Genomic DNA, 19,535 nt, shown 5'->3' on the forward strand with positions numbered 1-19,535 from the left:
AGAAGAACCCGGAAGTGCACCATCTTGCCTCCATTCGTCCAAACAGTATTTATTTTTATTTTAATTTTTTTTGTAGAGGTGAGATTTCACTTTGTTGTCCAGGCTGATCTCAAACTCTTGGGCTCAAGCAATCCTCCCGCCTTACCCTCTCAAAGTGCTGAGATTACAGCCATGTACCACCACGCCCAGCCACATACCACATAATGAAACCAATTTTACCATAGGCTAATTGATATAAACAAGAGTTGGCCAGTCATGGTGACCCACACCTCCAATCCCAGCACTTTGAGAGGCCAAGGCAGGCGGCTTACTTGAGGCCAGGAGTTCGAGACCAGCCTGGCCAACATGGTGAAACCCCATCTCTACTAAAAATACAAAAATTAGCCGGTTGTGGTGGTGCACGCCTGTAATCCCAGCTACTTGGGAGGCTGAGGCACAAGAATAGCTTGAACCTGGGAGGTGGAGGTTGCAGTAAGCTGAGATTGCATCACTGCACTCCAGCTTGAGCGACAGAGGGAGACCCTGTCTCAAAAAACGATAACAAAAAACCCTAAGAGTTAAGTTTCTATAGCATACAGTTCATTGTTTCACTTAAAGTCGGAGTTACCAAGAACCTACTGATGACTCTAAGTGAGGACTTACTGTACTCCGTTTTGTTATCCACTCATCCATTGATGGACTCTTGGGCTGCTGCCACCTTTTGACTATTTTTAATAATGCTACTATGAATGTCGGTGTAAAAATATCTCTTTGAGATGCTGCTTTCAATTCTTTTGTGTTTGTACCCATAAGTGGAAATGGTGGATTATATAGTCATTCTATTTTCAATTTTTTGAGGAACCTTCATTCTATTTTCCACAGTGACTGTACCGTTTTACATTTCCACCAACTGTGCACACATCCTCAGCAACACTTCCTCACCAAGATGTATTATTTTCTTTCATTTTTGGTAGTAGGCATTCTAATGGAAGTGAGGCCCTATTTCCTTGTGGTTTTGATTTGCTTTCCTTAATGACTAGGGCTGTGGAGCATCTTCTCATGTGCTTTTTGGCCATTTGTATATCTTCTTTAGAGAAATGTCTAAGTCCTTTGTTCATTTTCTAATTCAGTTGTTTGTAGAAGTTTTATTTTTAATTTTTTTTTTTTTTTTGAGACGGAGTCTCACACGTCGTCCAGGCTGGAGTGCAGTGGCGGGATCATGGCTCACTGCAACCTCTAACTCCCAGGTTCAAGCGATTCTCCTGCCTCAGCCTCCCAAGTAGCTGGGATTACAGGCGCGTACCAGCACACCTGGCTAATTTTTGTATTTTTAATAGAGACAGGGTTTCACTGTGTTGGCCAGGCTGGTCTTGAACTCCTGACCTCAAGTGATCTGCCCACTTTGGCCTCCCAAAGTGCTGGGATTACAGGTGTGAGCCACGTGCCTGGCCTTTATTTTTTATTCTTAAAAATTCTTTTATGGCTTCTTTACTACTGTCATGGTCTGATATTTTTACAGTTACAATGTTTAGATTTAAAAATAATTTCAATTTTATAGAAAAGTTGCAAGAATGTGAATAATACAAAGAATACCTATGTACTGTTTTCCTAGATTTACGTACCTATTGTTGGTGTTTTACCCCATTTGCTTTATTATTTTTGTGCATTCACTCACACTTGCTCTCTCTTTCTCCCTCTCTCTCCACACACACATAATTTTTTTCTGAACTTTTTGAGAGTAAGTTGCATATATTCTGAACTTTTTGAGAGTAAGTATAAGTGGCCTCTTACTCCTAAATTTTTTTTTTTTTGAGATGGAGTCTTTGCTCTGTCTCCCAGGCTGGAGTGCAGTGGCCTGATCTTGGCTCACTGCAAGCTCCGCCTCCTGGGTTCACGCCATTCTCCTGCCTTAGCCTCCTGAGTAGCTGGGACTACAGGCGACTACTACCATGCCCAGCTAATTTTTTGTATTTTTTTTGAGACGGAGTCTCGCTCTGTCACCCAGGCAGGAGTGCAGTGGCGCGATCTCCGCTCACTGCAAGCTTCGCCTCCCGGGTTTACGCCATTCTCCTGCCTCAGCCTCCCGTGTAGCTGGCACTACAGACACCCGCCACGGCGCCCAGCTAATTTTTGTATTTTTAGTAGAGACGGGGTTTCACCGTGTTAGTCAGGATGATCGCGATCTGCTGACCTCGTAATCCGCCTGTCTCGGCCTCCCAAAGTGCTGGGATTACAGGCATGAGCCACCGCACCCGGCCAATTTTTTGTATTTTTTAGTAAATACAGGGTTTCACCATGTTAGTCAGGATGGTCTCGATTTCCTGACCTCGTGATCTGCCTGCCTCAGTTTCCCAAAGTACTGGGATTACAGGCGTGAGTCACTACGCCTGGCCTACTCCTAAATATTTTGGTGTGTATTTCCTAATAATAAGGATATTCTTTTACAGAGTTATTATAACACAATTATCAATGCCAGTAAAGTTATGTTAATACTTTTATCAAATCAATGGTCCATATTCCAATTTTGTCTGTTGAACCCAATAGTGTCCTTGACAGTTTTTAAACCATCTAGTACAAAATTCCACATAGGATCCTATATAAATACAACACAAGGCTGGGTGTGGTGGCTCACACCTGTAATCCCAGCACTTTGGGAGGCCGAGGTGGGTGGACCACTTGAGGCCAGGAGTTCAAGGTGAGCCTGGGCAACGTAGTGAGACCCTCTCTAAAAGAAAATAATAAAAATTAAAAATACAATACAATATTGTATTTAGTTGTCATGATCCTTTAGTCTCCTTTAATGTTTTTTTTTTGAAACTGAGTCTCACTCTGTCACCCAGGCTGATGTACAGTGGCATGATCTCGGCTCACTATAACCTCCACCTCCCAGGTTAAAGCAATTCTTATGCCTCAGCCTCCCAAGTATCTGAAATTACAGGTGTGCACCACCACGTTCAGCTAATTTTTGTATTTTTAGTAGAGATGGGGTTTCACCATATTGGCCAGGCTGGTCTCGTACTCCTGACCTAAATGATCTGCCCGCCTCAGCCTCCCAAAGTGCTGGGATTACAGGCGTGATCCACCATGCCCGGCCTAGTCTCCTTTAATCTTGAACATTTCCACAGCTGTTATGACATTTAATTTCCTCTTTTATGCCATCGAGACTTTTGAAAAATGCAGTCATTCCTCCCACCTTTCATTAAATAGAATTTTCCTTATCTTTGGTACATGTGGTATTTCCTCATAATTAGATTCAAGCTGTACATTCTGGCCAGAATATCACCGAAGTGATGTTTGTGTCTTTCTCAGGGCATCCCATCTGGAGATACATCATGTCCATCGGCCCCCCTATTCATGGTGCTAATTTTGATTATTTGGTCAAGATATTTTCTGAATATCATCACTCTGTAGTTAATTTTATATAATTACTATTTTTTCCCCACACAATTAATAAGCAAGTGCTGGAGAGACATTTTAAGATTCTGTAAATATCCTGCTGCATATGAAAAGTTTCCCCCTAGATTGAGCGTCCGCTGATGATTCTTGTGTGATCCAGCGTTTACTATGTTGGTTGTAAAACAATGCTTTTCTGACTCCAGTATTCTCTCCACATTCGTAAGTTGGCTATCAGCATTCTACTATAAAGAAGGACCCTCCTTTCTCCCCAGGAAGGTGTTTTTGTTTTTTTTAAATGAAGGAGACAGTGGAAACTGGCCAGATGACCTGTAGCTCCTGGAGTTTGGCAAAGGCTGGGCAAATGCCCACCTGAAGACTATGCAGGCAATCAGGACGTGATATAGCCGGGAGAGGCCTGCTCTGTGGCTCTGCCCTGAACCCTATTTGGCAGGTGGAGGTATTTAGCCATTTGAGGGAATCTCAGCTTTTGGAGGGCACTTTGTAAGTGATCTTAAGAGATTAAGTACATCCTTAATTAAAAGAAATGGTAATACCTCCGCCTGCTTGCTGTGAGTTTGTTCATTTGAATTCCCCATCTCCCCTAATGGGAAATAAGACAGAATTGCAATTATTTATAAAATCTTAAACTGACTTCTTTTCTCTAGGAAAATAGCCCTTGATTAAATTAATTCCAGTCCTAGAAAAGTGCTTAGATATCTGATTGAGGTATTAAGGCAGAGAGGCTGCTCCCCTTGATTCTTTTACTGTAATCCAATTAAACCAACATTTATGGGCCAACTCCTTGGCCATGGGCATAGCTTCGTTTAGAGAGCTGCAAACCCCTTCCCACCTCCCCATTCCCCCAGAAGCTCTTTATTATTTTAATTAATTAATTAATTAATTAATTTTTTTGAGATGGAGTCTCGCTCTGTCGCCCAGGCTGGAGTGCAATCTCAGCTCAATGCAACCTCAGCCTCCCGGGTTCAAATGATTCTCATGCCTCAACTTCCCTAGTAGCTGAGATTACAGGTACCCGCCATCATGCCTGGCTAATTTTTTTTGTATTTTTAGTAGAGACAGGATTTCACCATGTTGACTTCAGGTGATCCACCCTCCCGAGTCTCCCAAAGTGCTGGAATTACAGGCATGAGCTGCTGTGCCTGGCCATCCCAGAAGCTCTTTAAAATGTAGTTTTCCAGCACTGACATTTAGGATTCCTGAATTCTAAGTTAAATTGTCTGCTAAGTGTAAGTCTTCCCACCCACTTTTTCAACTAGTTTTGTGCTCAGATACTGACATGCATGTAGAAACACACACACACACACACACACACACACACACGATTCTGCTTGTTGACTGAGAAATTCAGTGGTGTCTAAAGGGGCGTGGCTCAGCTGTGGCCTCTGAAGCGCTGTGGTTCTGCTGACATGGGATGATGACTTGGCCACGGCCACATGCAGTTGGGGGATAGTTGTGGCAGTACCAGAAGTGCAGGGGGACTGGGGCACAGCACTTCATGTGTTTTCACAGACTTTTAGGGTTGGAAGCTGTCTTAAAAGTTATCTGGGCAGCCCTTTCCCTCTCCATCAAGTGATGAATAAAATAAAACTTGGTGAAACGTCTCGTGTTTCTTAAGCCCCTGAGGATTTTTTTTTTTTAATTTAAAAGAACACTGCCAATAATTAGGCTCAGTGAGAAGAAACTCTCATTGAATTTTAAACAACATCTCCTAATATGTTTAAAAATTGAACTGATTTTTTTCTCAGCCCCCTGCAACCTCTGCCTCCCAAGTTCAAGTGATTTTCCTGCCTCAGCCTCCCAAGTAGCTGGGATTACAGGCACGTACCACCACACCCGGCTAATTTTTTGTATTTTTAGTAGACATGGGGTTTCACCATGTTGGCCAGGCTGGTCTCGAACTCCTGACCTCAGGCGATCCACCTGCCTTGGCCCCCAAAGTGCTGGGATTACAGGCGTGAGCCACCGTGCCCGGCCAAATCAGTTTTTTTTTTTTTGAGTGTGGCATAACGTTTTCCTAAGGAGAGGCATGTCTCTTTATGGAGGAGACCTAACACCTGCTTCTTTATAAGGCCCTATTGGCCTCCTCTTGAAAACAATCAAAAGAAGTTGAAAGATGATTGAGTGTGGCCAGGCTGTGGGACATTCACTCATTCATTCATTCATTCATTCATTCCTCTCTGACATAGAGACTTGAGAGGTGTCAACAGAGGATGCAACATTCTCAGGAGAAGAAACGCAGATTAGACCTTAAATCTTTTTTCTAGTCCGTGTTCTGGCTGACTTTATCAGCCAAGGGAAGAACAAATCAAGGAAAGCCAGGGCCTGGAGGGGCTGGGCAGAGCCTGCTGCTGTGTCTGCATTGCCCCTAGTTCCAGAAGACTCACTCAACTGCTGGACAAAACCAGAAGGCAGTCTGGCCAGGTCCTTGTCTGCCACTTAGAAGAAATCTAGGATTCTGCAGGAAGGGAACAGTGGCTTATGAAAAGAAAGGCAGGAAGCCTTTTGGACAGTGAAGCTAAGTCTCCTTTACATTTGTTCCCCCAGAGCTGGGGGAGCAAATTACAGTATTGTGCAGCTCTGAAACCTGGGGGCTTGAGCAGGGAGGCATCCGCAGGAACTTGGGGGTGACTTGTCAGTCCCCTCACACAGGTCAGGGGCAGCCCTTCCCCAACACCTTGGTCAGGTCCCCTTGGAGGCTTTCTGCTGCAGGCTGACGGCTGAGAGTAATAGGGGGAAGGAGGTAATGGTGAATGGGGAGGAGGGTACAGAAAAGACAGGGTCTTAGACTTTGTTTTAATTTTGTATTAAATTATATAAAACATTAACATATGCCCAAAGTAGTGCATCCTGCCTCTCCTCCCCGCCTCGATTACCATTTTTATTTGTTTTATTTATCTTATTGTTACTTTTGAAAAAAATCCAACCCATATCTTCCCTTTATTACAAAAGAGGTAGTGTACTCAAATACCATTTCATTTTGCTTTCTCCATATGACAGCTTCCCCTGGAGAAGGGTATAGAGGCTGTTCTTGGCATCTTACTCCACTAGGTGGACATACCACAGTTTTTCAATCACTTGCTATTAGTGGACATTAGGCTATTTCCAGTCCTTAGTGCAAATAATGCTGCAATGAATAAGTACCCTTGAGCGTATGTCACACTGTATTTTTGCCAGTGCGTCTCTGTGAACCTTCTCCTTCGGATGGAGAGAGTTGGTTCTCTTCCCATTTCCTGCCAAAGAACTTTTCTTTTTCTTTTTTTTGAGACAGAGTCTTGCTGGAGTGCAGTGGCGCCATCTCGGCCCACTGCAACCTCTGCCTCCTGGGTTCAAGCGATTCTCCTGCCTCAGCTCCTGAGTAGGTGGGATTACTGGTGTTCGCTACCATACTCAGCTAATTTTTGTATTTTTAGTAGAGGTAGAGTTTCACCATGTTGGTCAGGCTGGTCTCAAACTCCTGACCTCAGGTGATCCACCTGCCTTGGCCTCCCAAAATGCTGGGATTACAGGCATGAGCCACTGCAACCGGCCCAATGACCTTTTCTATGACTGTGGATTAGATATCTGTCCTTCCCTGCATCAAGTCTAGTTTTTGTTCCTCATGCTAACTGTGTGAATTTCCTACGTTTTATGCCTTTTTTTTTTTTTTTTTTCTCAGCAGGAGGAGTCCTGGCAAAATAAACATGCAAGGAGTAATGGTAGGTGTTTCTAATATACTTTTTACAACTTAGATCAGTATGGCAGGGATAGACATATTTGATACATACCAAGGAATTCAAGGTGACTTGGAAGAGAGACTTTACAAATAATGGATAATTCATTTTTTATTCCAATTCAGGGCAAGACATTGAATGCATGGATTATACTTGGCTTTTCTATGGCAGAATGAAGAGGGCTGGGTGGTTTCTGCTCTGAATGCCTAGTATAGCAGATTCTAGGGACCGCAGGCAGCTGTTCTCCCTCCACTGTTCAGAATTACATCACCCTCCGTGCAGCAGAAGCAGCCCCCAGCAGGTCTGAAGCCTTCAGACCAGTAGTGACAGCAGAATGTGCAGTCTGGGCGCGTGTCCTCTATGGAGTGGTTCCACATGTTGCTTCAGAGGGAGAGAAGAAGCAAGAGGAGGGACTTGAGGATAGTGTGTTTAGTTCCCTGAGTCCCTGCCCAGAAACCATAACCTTAGGAAAATATTCCAGAATCTGCCATCAGGTTAAACTGCTTATGAACAAACAGGCTTTGGTGAAGTCTTTCTGTGGTATTGAAAGTTTGTCACAGACCATTCCTTATTTATTTATTTTTCTGGAAAATTATCCTTCAGAGTCCAAGACACACAGCTTTGCTAGCAATTTCTCTTTTTGCCTAACATGGAGGTTGTGTGCTATGATGTTGATAACATTGACCAGGTTACCATTATGAAGCCCTTGTCACATACTAGGCACTGTTCAGGGAGATTCCAGGGATTATGTCATTCAGTCCTCCATCACTGGAGGTAAGTACTACTGTTATTCTCACTAATGATGAGGAAACTGAGACCCATGAAATCTAGTGCTTTGCACTGCAGCTAAAAGGCACTGCAGCTAAAAAGAAGCGAAGCTGGGATTTGAACCCAGCAGTCTGATTCCAGAGCTTGCTCTCCTAAGACTAGGCTCTCCCACTGTCTATTTATTGAGCTCAGGTGACTGCTTCACCCCTCTGAAGAATAAGGCAGTTTCTTTCAGCTTTACAATTCTGCGGTTCCAAAATTTAGACGTGACTTCCCCTGGAGCGTTACCTCCTCCCATGGTAAGGAGGAATTTATAGGTGCTCTGAGCCACTGAAGCTTGGATCCCTTTTGCTGTGTTTTCTGATCTGGGGAATATGGACTTGCTCAGCCTGAGGACTGACCCTTAGCAGTAGTTAATAACCAACTCATGCCCCAGAGACAAGGACAGAGTTTGGTGGATTCTACTACAAATTTTCTGCGAATGGAAAAAGAAAACTGTTTGACGTTACATTTTCCTGTTAGTGCCATGTGACAAATAACCCATCACTGACTTTCTCTCTGTGACAGAATCCAGATGAATCAGGGAGTTGGCAGGAACACTTCAAAGCAATGTGATCCTCAGCCGATGCCCAGCTGGAACTTTCTTTTTCCCTTTTTTCCTTTTCTTTTTTCTTTTTTTTTTTTTTTTTGAGGCAGGGTCTCACTCTGTTGCTCCGGCTGGAGTGCAGTGGTGCCATCACAGCTCACAGCAGCCTTGACCTCTCAGGTGATCCTCCCACCTCAACGTCCCAGGAAGCTGGGACTACAGGTGTGTGTCCCCATGCCCAGCTAATTTTTTGTATTTTTTTTTTTCTAGAGATGGGGGGGTTCTCACTAAATTGTCCAGGCTGGTCTCCAACTCCTGGGCTCAAGTGATCTGCCCGTCTTGGCCTCCCAAAGTGCTGGGATTACAGGCATGAGCCACCATGCCCAGTCTCCCTCTTTTTTCTTCTGGAGGTCCACCTAGCCTCTTTATATCCAGTGACATAAATGCTGACTCAACCCAACCATACTTGACCTGGAACCCTTGAGCTGATCCATGCGATCTTAATCAATTCCCCACCCAATCCCTGCCAGCAGCATAGTTTCCAACCCAGACAAAGCAAAAAGGAATGCGAAGACACATCAGTCTCTCCTATCAGGAAAGGCATAGTGGCTGAATTGTCTCAGTAGGGCCTTGAGAGAAGCATAATTCTCCAGAATTAGATGCGAAAATCATCAGTAAAGAAATCTAAGTGCTTGGGGAAGATATCTGGAGTCTGAGTACCTCTCTTTCTAGGTAACAGAGCCACAAATGGTGCACCAAGCCTGGTCTCCAGGGGGATGCAAGGAGCATCTGCTAACACTCTAAACTCTGAAACCAGCACAAAGGTCTGGATGGTTTCTTTTTTTTCTGTTTTTAATAAAACTTTTTTTTTTCCAAATTCAATCAAAAGGACGGTTTCTTAAGGGGCTCTCTCCCTACGTTCCGGCCTTTGATGACTTTAAGGGCTCCAAGCTGTTTGTTTCCAACTTGTTTCTCCCTCTCTCTATAATTATCTCTGTTCTTCCCACCTTTTTCTTATCAATCAGAAGTGATTGATCCCTTTGACTATGGAGGAAATGCTATTGCACTTTGAGTCATGCATACCCTTTGGGTTATTTCTGGAGAGGGGTAGTTTCTTTTCTTATCCATTGAAGCCACTTATTTTCTGCTTGGATAAAGATGTACCATGATTTCAAGGATGATTTTAGCTGCACAGAGGCTCTGCTAAAGCAGCTCAGCTAATTTGCCATCACATGCTGTTTATAATAGTCTTCAAAAATAATTGCACATATTTTTAAATTCCTACTGTGAATTTATATATTGAATTTTTATATTTATATATTGAATTTTTAAAATTGAATATACAGCCATCTTTATATATATATGAATATATATCAGCCATTTTTATATATAAGAATATATACATGTATATATATACTTTATATATAAGTATACTTTATATATACTTGCATATTAAGTATATAGATATATACACACACATATATATATTCATATATCTATAAAGATGGTGGTCTCTCTATATTGCCCAGGCTTGTCCTGAACTCTCAGGCTCAAGGAATTTTCCTGCCTCAGCCACCCGAGTACCATCATGCCAGCTTGTATATTATTTTTATACTCAGAAATAAAATTACAAAAGAGATTTCCCTTTTTTTGAAGGCATCAGATCACTCCAGAAGTGAACCATCTGAAAAAAATCTTTGATATTTATGTTGTCTCATGAAATCCTTGCATATGCTTTCTTCATTCGTGTTGCTAATATGAAAATGAAGATACTTTTGCATAAACCCTGGGTTTGACAATATTAATATACATATTCCATTTTCTTAACTTTCATGATTGCGCGTCTCCAGCCAAACCAGGTGAAGTCTGAATTTTAATCAGGACCTGGTAATTCCCCTTGGAATTAATTAGCTAATTCCATACTAGGGCCAGGATCTTGAGGACTCTCTGCCTCTGATACTGGGAGTGGCATCCTGAAAGAAAGGAAGTGTCTGATCTTTAGTGCAAATGAGATTTATCCTTTGTCCTGGGCTCTAGGACTTAACAAAGAATCTTTGAAATTTTATTCGGATCACAATTATGCAGTAAAAGTGAGTTGCAGAGTGGTCAGAATCCCCAGTCTTTCAAATGTCTCTACTAAAAATACAAAAATTAGTTGGGCGCAGTGGCGGGTGCCTGTAGTCCCAGATACTCCGGAGTCTGAGGCAGGAGAATGGTGTGAACCTGGGAGGCGGAGCTTGCAGTGAGCCGAGATCGCGCCACTGCACTCCAGCCTGGGCGACAGAGCGAGTCTCCCCGCTCAAAAAAAAAAAAAAAAAAAAAAAAAGTGACTTTAGAAATAATGTGGCATAAATATTCCAAGGGGTTTAGACTAGAGTATAAAAACATGGTTTTGGACAGGCATGGTGGCTCACGCCTGTAATCCCAGCACTTTGGGAGGCTGAGGTGGGCGGATCACTTGAGGTCAGGAGTTCAAGACCATCCTGGCCAACATGGTGAAACCCTACTTCTACCAAAAATACAAAAATTATCTGCGGGTGTTGGTGGGCACCTGAGGCAGGTGGATCCCTTGAATCTGGGAGTAGAGGTTGCAGTGAGCCGAGATCGTGTCACTGCACTCCAGCCTGGGTAACAAGAGTGAGACTCTGTCTCAAAACAACAACAACAACAACAACAAACATGATTTAAACAACTGGCATGGGGAGATACATCCTGCTCTTCCTCACAGTGGACCCATTGGTATGGTTGGTTAGAAACATTTAAGGCCCTAAGATGAGGATTCCTACTAAGTGGCTCTATCTGTTCTTCAAGTGCGCACCTACGTACAGGATGGATCGGGACCACAGAGGCCTCTGTGTCATTGTCAACAACCACAGCTTTATCTCCCTGGGGGACAGACGAGGAACCCATAAAGATGCTGGTAAGAAAGTCTAGAATAGTTTGTCAAGTGCAAATTGGGGATCTTAAAATTATTTTTTATTTTCACATTTTTTTCTGTGACTTTTATTTTCCATATACGTGTAAGGATGATATTATGTTTCTGAGCCTCTTGTATATCCCTGGGGCATCACCCAGTCTGCTAAAGAGTAGCAAGAGTCTTTGACTATTCACAATTCTGAATAGAGGAGAGCGTGTACTGGGGGAGAGCATGCTGGACTGGCACGAGACAACCTGGGTGTGAGCTCCAGCTCCACCACTAACTAGGTGTGTGATCATGGGAGAGTCAAGAGACCTCAGCTTCTTCAACTGTGAAACAGGATGAAATGAAACACTGGCCACTGCCAATTCTCAGGACTGTTGTGACAACACTGGGTATTACATGATAGGAGATTCATTGTAAGATTTTATGGTTATGAAAATAAAAATAGTCCAAAGCTTTAGGCTATTTGCTGTGCAATTTTTGTAACTATTAGCATCGTTTCATTTTTTTTTTTTTTTTTTTTTTGAGACATAGTCTTGCTCTGTTGCCCAGGCTGGAGTGCAGTGGTGTAGTTGCAGCTCACTGCAACAACTGCCTCCCAGGCTCAAGCCATTCTCATGCCTCAGCCTCCCGAGCAGCAGGGATTACAGGCCTGAGCCACCACACCTGGCTAATTTTTGTATTTTTAGTAGAAATGGGGTTTTGCCATGTTGGCCTGACTGGTCTCAATCTCCTGACCTCAAGTGATCCACCTGCCTCAGCCTTCCAAAGTGCTGAGATTACAGGAGTGAGCCACTGCACCTGGCCTTGTTTCAGTTCTTTCATTTTGTTTTGCATTATTTTATTATTTCCCCTTTCTCTCTCTCTCTCTCTTTCTCTTTTTCTTTTTTCTTTTTTAAACAGAGATCCTGAGGGGTGTGTTCCAGTGGCTTGGCTTCACAGTGCATATATACAATGATGTGACGAAAGTGGAAATGGAGGAGGTCCTGCAGAAGCAGAAGTGCAATCCAGCCCATGCCGATGGGGACTGCTTCGTGTTCTGTATTCTGACCCATGGGGAATATGGAGCTGTCTACTCTTCGGATGAGGCCCTCATTCCCATTCGGGAAATCACGTCTCACTTCACAGCCCTGCAGTGCCCTGGACTGGCTGAAAAACCTAAACTCTTTTTCATCCAGGCCTGCCAAGGTGAAAAGATACAGCCTTCCAAATCCATCGAAGCAGATGCTCTGAACCCTGAGCAGGCACCCACTTCCCTGCAGGACAGTATTCCCGTCGAGGCTGACTTCCTACTTGGTCTGGCCACTGTCCCAGGCTATGTATCCTTTCGGCATGTGGAGGAAGGCAGCTGGTATATTCAGTCTCTGTGTAATCATCTGAAGGTCTTGGTCCCAAGGTGAGAGTTCTTTTTTTTCTTCCATTTTTAATTAATTAGTTTTATTTATTTTTTATTTTACTCTCATTCAACACCTTTGGTAAGGGTGAGAGTTCTAAATCGTTCTATCCATGTACCTGTTCATCCATCTGCCTACCTTTCTGTTTATCTATTTATCCATCCATCCATCCATCCATCCATCCATCCATCCATCCATCCATCTAGCAACCTTGTATTGAGTACCAGCCTGGACCTGGAAAGGGAGATGGAGTTAAAAAAAAAAGACAGGGTCATTGCCCTCAGGTTGCTTACAAGCTAGAGGGATAGACAAACAGATGGGGAAGGGCATCCCCAGCTGGTAAGTGCACATTGTGAAGTATAGGTGTTATGGGAACATGCAGAATGACTACCTTGCCCAGATTTGAAGGATCAGAGGAGGCTTCTAGAAATGACAAATAGATATTAGGTAAAGAATCAGGTGAAAGATGTGCTGGGCAGAGGGAGTCGTGTGAACAAAAGCATGGGGGCCTTTTATTTGTTCCTTTGTTTATTTATCACTCACTCCTATTTCCTGAGCACCTATGTGCTATCTTTGGCATTCTATTTGCCACTGCTCTGACAGCGTGCCTTCTGTCTTTGCCACATGCTCTCCTCTTGGCAGCTTTAGCTATATCTAGAGGCCATGGGCACCTCCATGAAAACGTCTCCAAAGTTGCCATCTCTGGCCCACTCATCTCTGAATTCCTGGGGGGCAGAGACCCTGTTTCATTTAACTTTATATCCTCAGCCCCTGACCTGATATATTGTGAGCTTGTTAAACATTTGCTGGGTCAATGAATGACTTGCTTGAGCCCATCTCATTAACAGCCTGCTAGATATCCTACCTCTGTTTAGCCCTTGGACCTTACATTAAGCATACATGTTTCTGAGCTCATCTTCCCAGCCTTCTCCAGGAGCTCCTGAATTTCCATTTGAAGGAATGGCTGTAGTCCTCTTCTGGGAATTCAGGATTGGAGTCTTGAGTCAACTTTGCTTTTCTCTCTTCTTTACCAGCCCCTCCATCCTCATCACAGACATCAGAGGCTACTGTCTATGGCTTCAGTAACAAGGCAATATTTATTGAGGTCATACTATGTGCTTACTGTACTGGGTACCGAACTGGGGGCTGGAGGTGCAGCTGTGTACAAGAGAGACAAAATCTGCTCTCCAGGGAGCTAAAAGTCCAGTAAAGGAAGGACAGATAATAAAAATATGTGAATATTTAAATTATTATTATTTTAAAATTCAACAATATTAAAAGGAGACAGTATACATGCATGATTAAGCAATGTCTGGTTTTTTTTTTTTTTTGGTACTCCAGAAATTTCTTTGTTATTTTTAATTAATATTTCATAACTACATATTTCAGGGTTATAATTTGATGTTTCAATACATATATGTGTTGTGTAATGATCAAATCAGGGTAGTGTATCCATCACCTCATGCATTTATCATTTCTTTGTGGTGAGAACCTCTAAAAACCTCTCTTCTAGCTATTTTATAATATATAACACCTTACTGATTGATCAATTGATTTAAATATGGGATCTCACCATGTTGCCCAGGCTGGTCTTGAACTCCTGGGCTCAAGCAATCCTCCTGCCTTAGCCTTATAAGCAGCTAGGATTGTAGGCTCAAGCCACAGTGCCCAACTCAGAATGCCTTACTGTTAACCATAGTCACCCCACCGTGCACTAGAACACCAGAGATTATTCCTCCTATCTAATTGTAACTTTGTACCCACTGACTTTGTACTTTGTACCCTCATCTTCCTTTCCCTCCTTCCCTTTCTCATCTCCATAATTGCTGTTTTACTCACTGCTTCTATGATATCAACTTTTTAAACAAAGATTCCACATGAGTGAGAACATGCAGATTTTTTTGTGAGTCTTGCTTATTTCATTTAACATGATGTTCTCTGGGCTCATTCATGTTGTCAGACATGTCAGAATTTTCTTCTTTTTTATGACTGAATGGTATTCTGTCGCTTATAAATATCACATTTTCTTTATCCATATATCCATTTTTGGACACTTAGGTTGATTCCATATCTTGGCTATTGTAAATAATGCTGCAGTAAATAGGGAGTGCAGATATCTCTTTGACATATTGATTGCATTTTCTTTGTCTGTATACTTACTATGGGGATGCTGGATCATATAGTATTTTTTATGTGTAATTTTATGAGGAACTGGCATACTATTTTCCATAAAGACTGTACTCATTTACAATACCACCAACAGTGCATCAGTGTTCCCTTTTCTCCAGATCCTTGCCAACATGCGTTTTCTTTTGTTTCTTTGATAATAGCCATTCTAACTTGAGTGAAGTGGCATCTCACTGTGGGTTTTTTGTTTTGTTTGTTTTTTAGACAACATCTCGCTCTGTCAGGCTGGAGTGCAGTGGTGCAATCTCAGCTCACTACAGCCTCTGCCTCCCAGGTTCAAGCAGTTCTGCCTCAGTCTCCCGAGTAGCTGGGATTACAGGCATGTGCCACCACACCTGGCTAATTTTTGTATTTTTAGTAGAGACAGGGTTTTACTACGTTGGCCAGGCTGGTCTGGAACTCCTAATCTCAAGTAATCCACCCACCTCAGCCTCCCGAAGTGCTGGTATTACAGGCCTGAGCCACCGCGCCCAGCTGTCACTGTGGTTTTGATTTGCATTTCCGTGATGATTAGTGATGTTGAGGGGTGGAAGCGGGTAAGTAGGAAAACTCCCACCACAACTATAGTGCTAGAGTGAGTCAGGACTGAGACTGGGCTTGAGCCTTCCACAGCGGAAGGAAGTCAGGGGTGGAGGCCAGGTTGGGCTGATTTTCCTGCTGCTGCTAAGAGAAAACCAATTAATGGAAGAAGGTTGGGGGTAGGGTTAAGGATAAGTATTTGTTGAGGCTCTCGTGTATTGGAGGACGAGAGGAATCATGCTGTAGCTAAAATTAAAGCCAATGTCACCAATGCGATTATATAGAATTGCTTGGACACTGCTGTGTTAGCATCTGCTTGACCATGTCATCAGCCAATTAGTAGAAAAGATATAATTCCTACGCCCTCTCATCTGATAAAAAGTTGGAAAAGGTTGTTGGCAGTAACTAGAATTAATATTGTGGTGAGGAAAATAAGTAGGTATTTGAAAAACTGATAAATGTTCAGATCTGACTTTATATATCATATTGAGAATTCTATAATAGATCAAGTGATTAATAGTGCTACTAGAATAAACATTATGGAGAAGTAGTCTAGTTGGAAGCTTAATGAGACTTTTAGGGTTTGGATTGTTGTTCAATATCAGTTTGAGATGATGGCTTCTAGGTCTGTACACACGAATGTTGTGGGAATGAGGCTAATGGTGAAAGTGCATGTGATAGCTGTTTTTACTTAGTATGAACATGAGTTCTTTTTGCGAGGGTTGATAAAGTTAATAATAATTGGTAAGGTTAAGGAGATTAGGTTATTATAGTAATGGAAAAATACATGATTATTACTTTTATTTGGAGTTGCACCAATATTTTTGGTTCCTAAGATCAATGGATAACTCTCATCCTCTAAACGTTGAGAAAGCCATGTTGTTAGGCATAGGGGCATGAGTTAGCAGTTCTTGTATACTTTCTCGGTAAATAAGAAGTTGCGGACTTCTATTATTAGACCCAAAATCTAACGTTTTGATTAAACTATATTTACAAGGTGTAAGTCCTATAATAATTTTAGGATTTAGAGATAGTAGGAGAATTGGTGAAAGGTGTGTAAATATTAGTATGTTTTCTAGTGTAAAGGAAGGTTTAATGCTGTTAATATAGTATGTTAGTGTTCCTCATTGTGTTGTGACAAGTATATAGAGGGAATAAAGGGCTGTGATTAATATACTAAGTCCTATGAGCATGATAGTAATGTTTGATCAGGAGAATGAAGCCATTGTTACAAGGAATTCTCCTACTAGACTAATAGTGGCGGGTAGGGCAAGGTTGGTGAGATTTGCTGTGAGTCATCAAAAGGTTATTAGTGGAAGTAATGTTTGACGTCTTCGAGAGAGTAATATGATTCAGCAGTGGATTCGCTTGTAGTTTGAATTTGCTAGGCAGAGTAGTAGGGACGAAGTAAGTCCATGGGTAATTGTGAGGATAATTGCACTGGTAACACTTCAGGGGGTTTGAATGAGGATAGCCACAACAAGTGCCATGTGGCTTACGGAGGAATATGCAATAAGTGACTGACTTTAGATCAGTTTGTTGTAGACAGATAGAGCTTGTCACAGTTATGCCTCATAAGGATAATATCAGGAAAGGATAGGCTATATGTTCTGTCAGAGGGCTGAGGATGAGGGTAAGTCGCATTATGCCATAGCCGCCAATTTTAGGAGCACTGCTGCAAGTACTGTTGAGCTGGCAATAGGGGGTTATACGTGGGCTTTGGGAAGTCATAGGTGAAGTTGGTATAGGGGTGTTTTTACTATGAAGGCCATTATTCACGCCAATCATATGAGATTGTTGGATCTGGAGATTGGTAGTTCTTGAGTATTAAATGTTATTATTATCATGCTCAGTGAGCCTGGGGTATTTTGGGCATAAATAAGTATCATAAGTAGGGGGAGGGATCCCACTAGTGTGTAAAATAAGAAATATGTACCTGCATTGAGGTGTTCTGGTTGGTTACCCCATCAGGTGATAATAATTAAGGTAGGGATAAGTGTAGCTTCAAAGAGAATATAAAATACAATTAGTTCTGTGGCTGTAAATGCTATGATTAGAAAAATCTGTAGGGAAATCAATATGGAAATACAGTTTTTTCCATAGGGGTGATTCACTGGAAAGGTGGTACTGGCTTGCTATAGTTATAAGAGGTAGTAGTCAGGCTGTTAACATTAGAAGGGGTGATATTAGCGGATCAGAGGAGAAAGTTAATGAGAAGTTGAATAGATTATCGTTGAATTGGTTAAAGAATAATAGGGCAATGAAGCTGATGATTAGGCTGTGGGTAGCCATATTGATTCAGATTATATAATTTTTAGAGAGTCATGTTATTGGTAGTAGTATAATTCTAGGAATAATTATTTTTAGCATTGGAGTAAATTTAGGTTATGTACATAGCCTAAACCATATGTGTTGGAAATTGAAACTAGTGAAGCAAGGCCTACCATGGCTTCGCAGGCAGCAAATACTGGTAGATGTTTGCTAGGGTGAAGTATATATTTAAAGCTATAAGGGTATTTATGATGAATAATGATAATATTATTCCTTTTAGGCATAGGAGGGATGATATTAGGTGGGATTGATAGATTAATACCCCCAGAAGTGATATGATAAATGCTCATATGATACTTATGTAAATAGAGGGCATTTGGTAAGTATGTTCTATCATAATCTAATGAGTCAAAATCATTTATTTTGGCTTAAACTATTTACTTTTTTCTTATACCTGTGGACCATTTGCATGTCTTCTTTTGAGAAATGTCTGTTAAAGTCTTTTGCCCATTTTTAAATGGGGTTATTTGTTTTTTTTTGCTGTTGAGTTGTTTAAGTTCCTTATGTATGCTAGATATTACCCCCTTGTGAGGTGTATAGTTTGCAAATATTTTTTCCCATTTTGTAGATTGTCTCTTCATTCTGTTTTTTTCTTTTTCTGTGCAAAAGGGTTTTAATTTGATGTAATCTCATTTGTCTGTTTTTGCTTTTGTTGTCTGTGCTTTTGAGGTCTTATTTTAAAAATCCTTGCCCAACCCAATGTCGTGATATGTTTGCCCCATGTTTTCTTGCAGTAGCTTCATAGTTTCAGGTTTTACATTTAAGTCTCATACATTTTGAGTTGGTTTTTGTATGTGGTGAGAGATAAGTGGTCAGTCTCACTTTTTCTGCATGTGGGTATCCACTTTTCCCAGCACTGTTTTTTGAAGAGATTTTCTTTTACCTATTGTGTGTTCTGGGCACCTTTGTCAAAAATCAGTTGGCTGTAGGTGTGTGAATTTATTTTTGGGCTCTATATTCTGTTCCATTGATCTACGTGTCTGTTTTTGTGCCAGTACCATGCTGTTTTGGTAACTCTAGATTTGTAGTATATTTTGAAGTCAGGTGGTGTGATGCCTCTAGCTTTGTTCTTTTTGCTCAGCATTGTTTTCACTATTTGGGGTCTTTTGTGGTTCCATATACGTTTTAGGATTTTTTTCCTGTTTATGTGAAGAATGTAATTTTTTGGTTTGTTTTTGTTTTGTTTTGTTGTAGAGATAGGGTCTTGCTATGTTGTCCAGGCTAGACTTGAACTCCTGGGCTCAAGCAATCCTCCCACCTCAGACTCCCGAGTAGCTAGGACTACAGGCATTTGCCACTGTGCTTGGCCTGTCACTGGTATTTTGATAGGGACTGCATTAAATCTGTAGGTCACCTTGGGTAGTATGGTCATTTTAACAAGATTAATTCTTCCAACCCATGAACATGAGATATCTTTCCATTTATTTGTGTCCTCTTCACTTTCTTTCATCAATGTTTTATAGTTTTCAGTGTTTAATATTTAAATTAGTAATATTTTAATTGTTTAATATTTATTTAATAGTTTTATTTATTCAATTATTATTTAATATTAATATAAATAATATTTAAATTAATAAGAAAAAAATTAGCGAGGTGTGGTGGCATGCACCTGTAGTCCTAGCTATTAGGGAGTCTGAAGTGGGAGGATTGCTTAAGCCCAGAAGTTTGAGGCTGTAGTGAGCTACAGTTGCATTACTGCACTCTAGCCTGGGCAACAGAGCAAG

The 19,535-nt window shown here is 41.6% G+C and overlaps 1 protein-coding gene across 1 annotated transcript in view; it reads left to right on the plus strand.

Moving 5' to 3' along the window:
* CASP10 (caspase 10) overlaps positions 1-19,535 on the plus strand; it is a 42,075-nt gene that overhangs the window by 17,239 nt on the left and 5,301 nt on the right. Inside the window, exons 6-9 of the mRNA XM_023218802.3 lie at positions 7,052-7,091; positions 9,193-9,284; positions 11,272-11,380; positions 12,284-12,776. Of these exons, the coding sequence (XP_023074570.1) occupies positions 7,052-7,091; positions 9,193-9,284; positions 11,272-11,380; positions 12,284-12,776 (734 nt within the window). The remainder of the gene's footprint in view (positions 1-7,051; positions 7,092-9,192; positions 9,285-11,271; positions 11,381-12,283; positions 12,777-19,535) is intronic.

The sequence above is a fragment of the Piliocolobus tephrosceles genome, chromosome 11 (assembly GCF_002776525.5).
Source record: "Piliocolobus tephrosceles isolate RC106 chromosome 11, ASM277652v3, whole genome shotgun sequence".
NCBI classification, from domain to species: Eukaryota; Metazoa; Chordata; class Mammalia; order Primates; family Cercopithecidae; genus Piliocolobus; species Piliocolobus tephrosceles.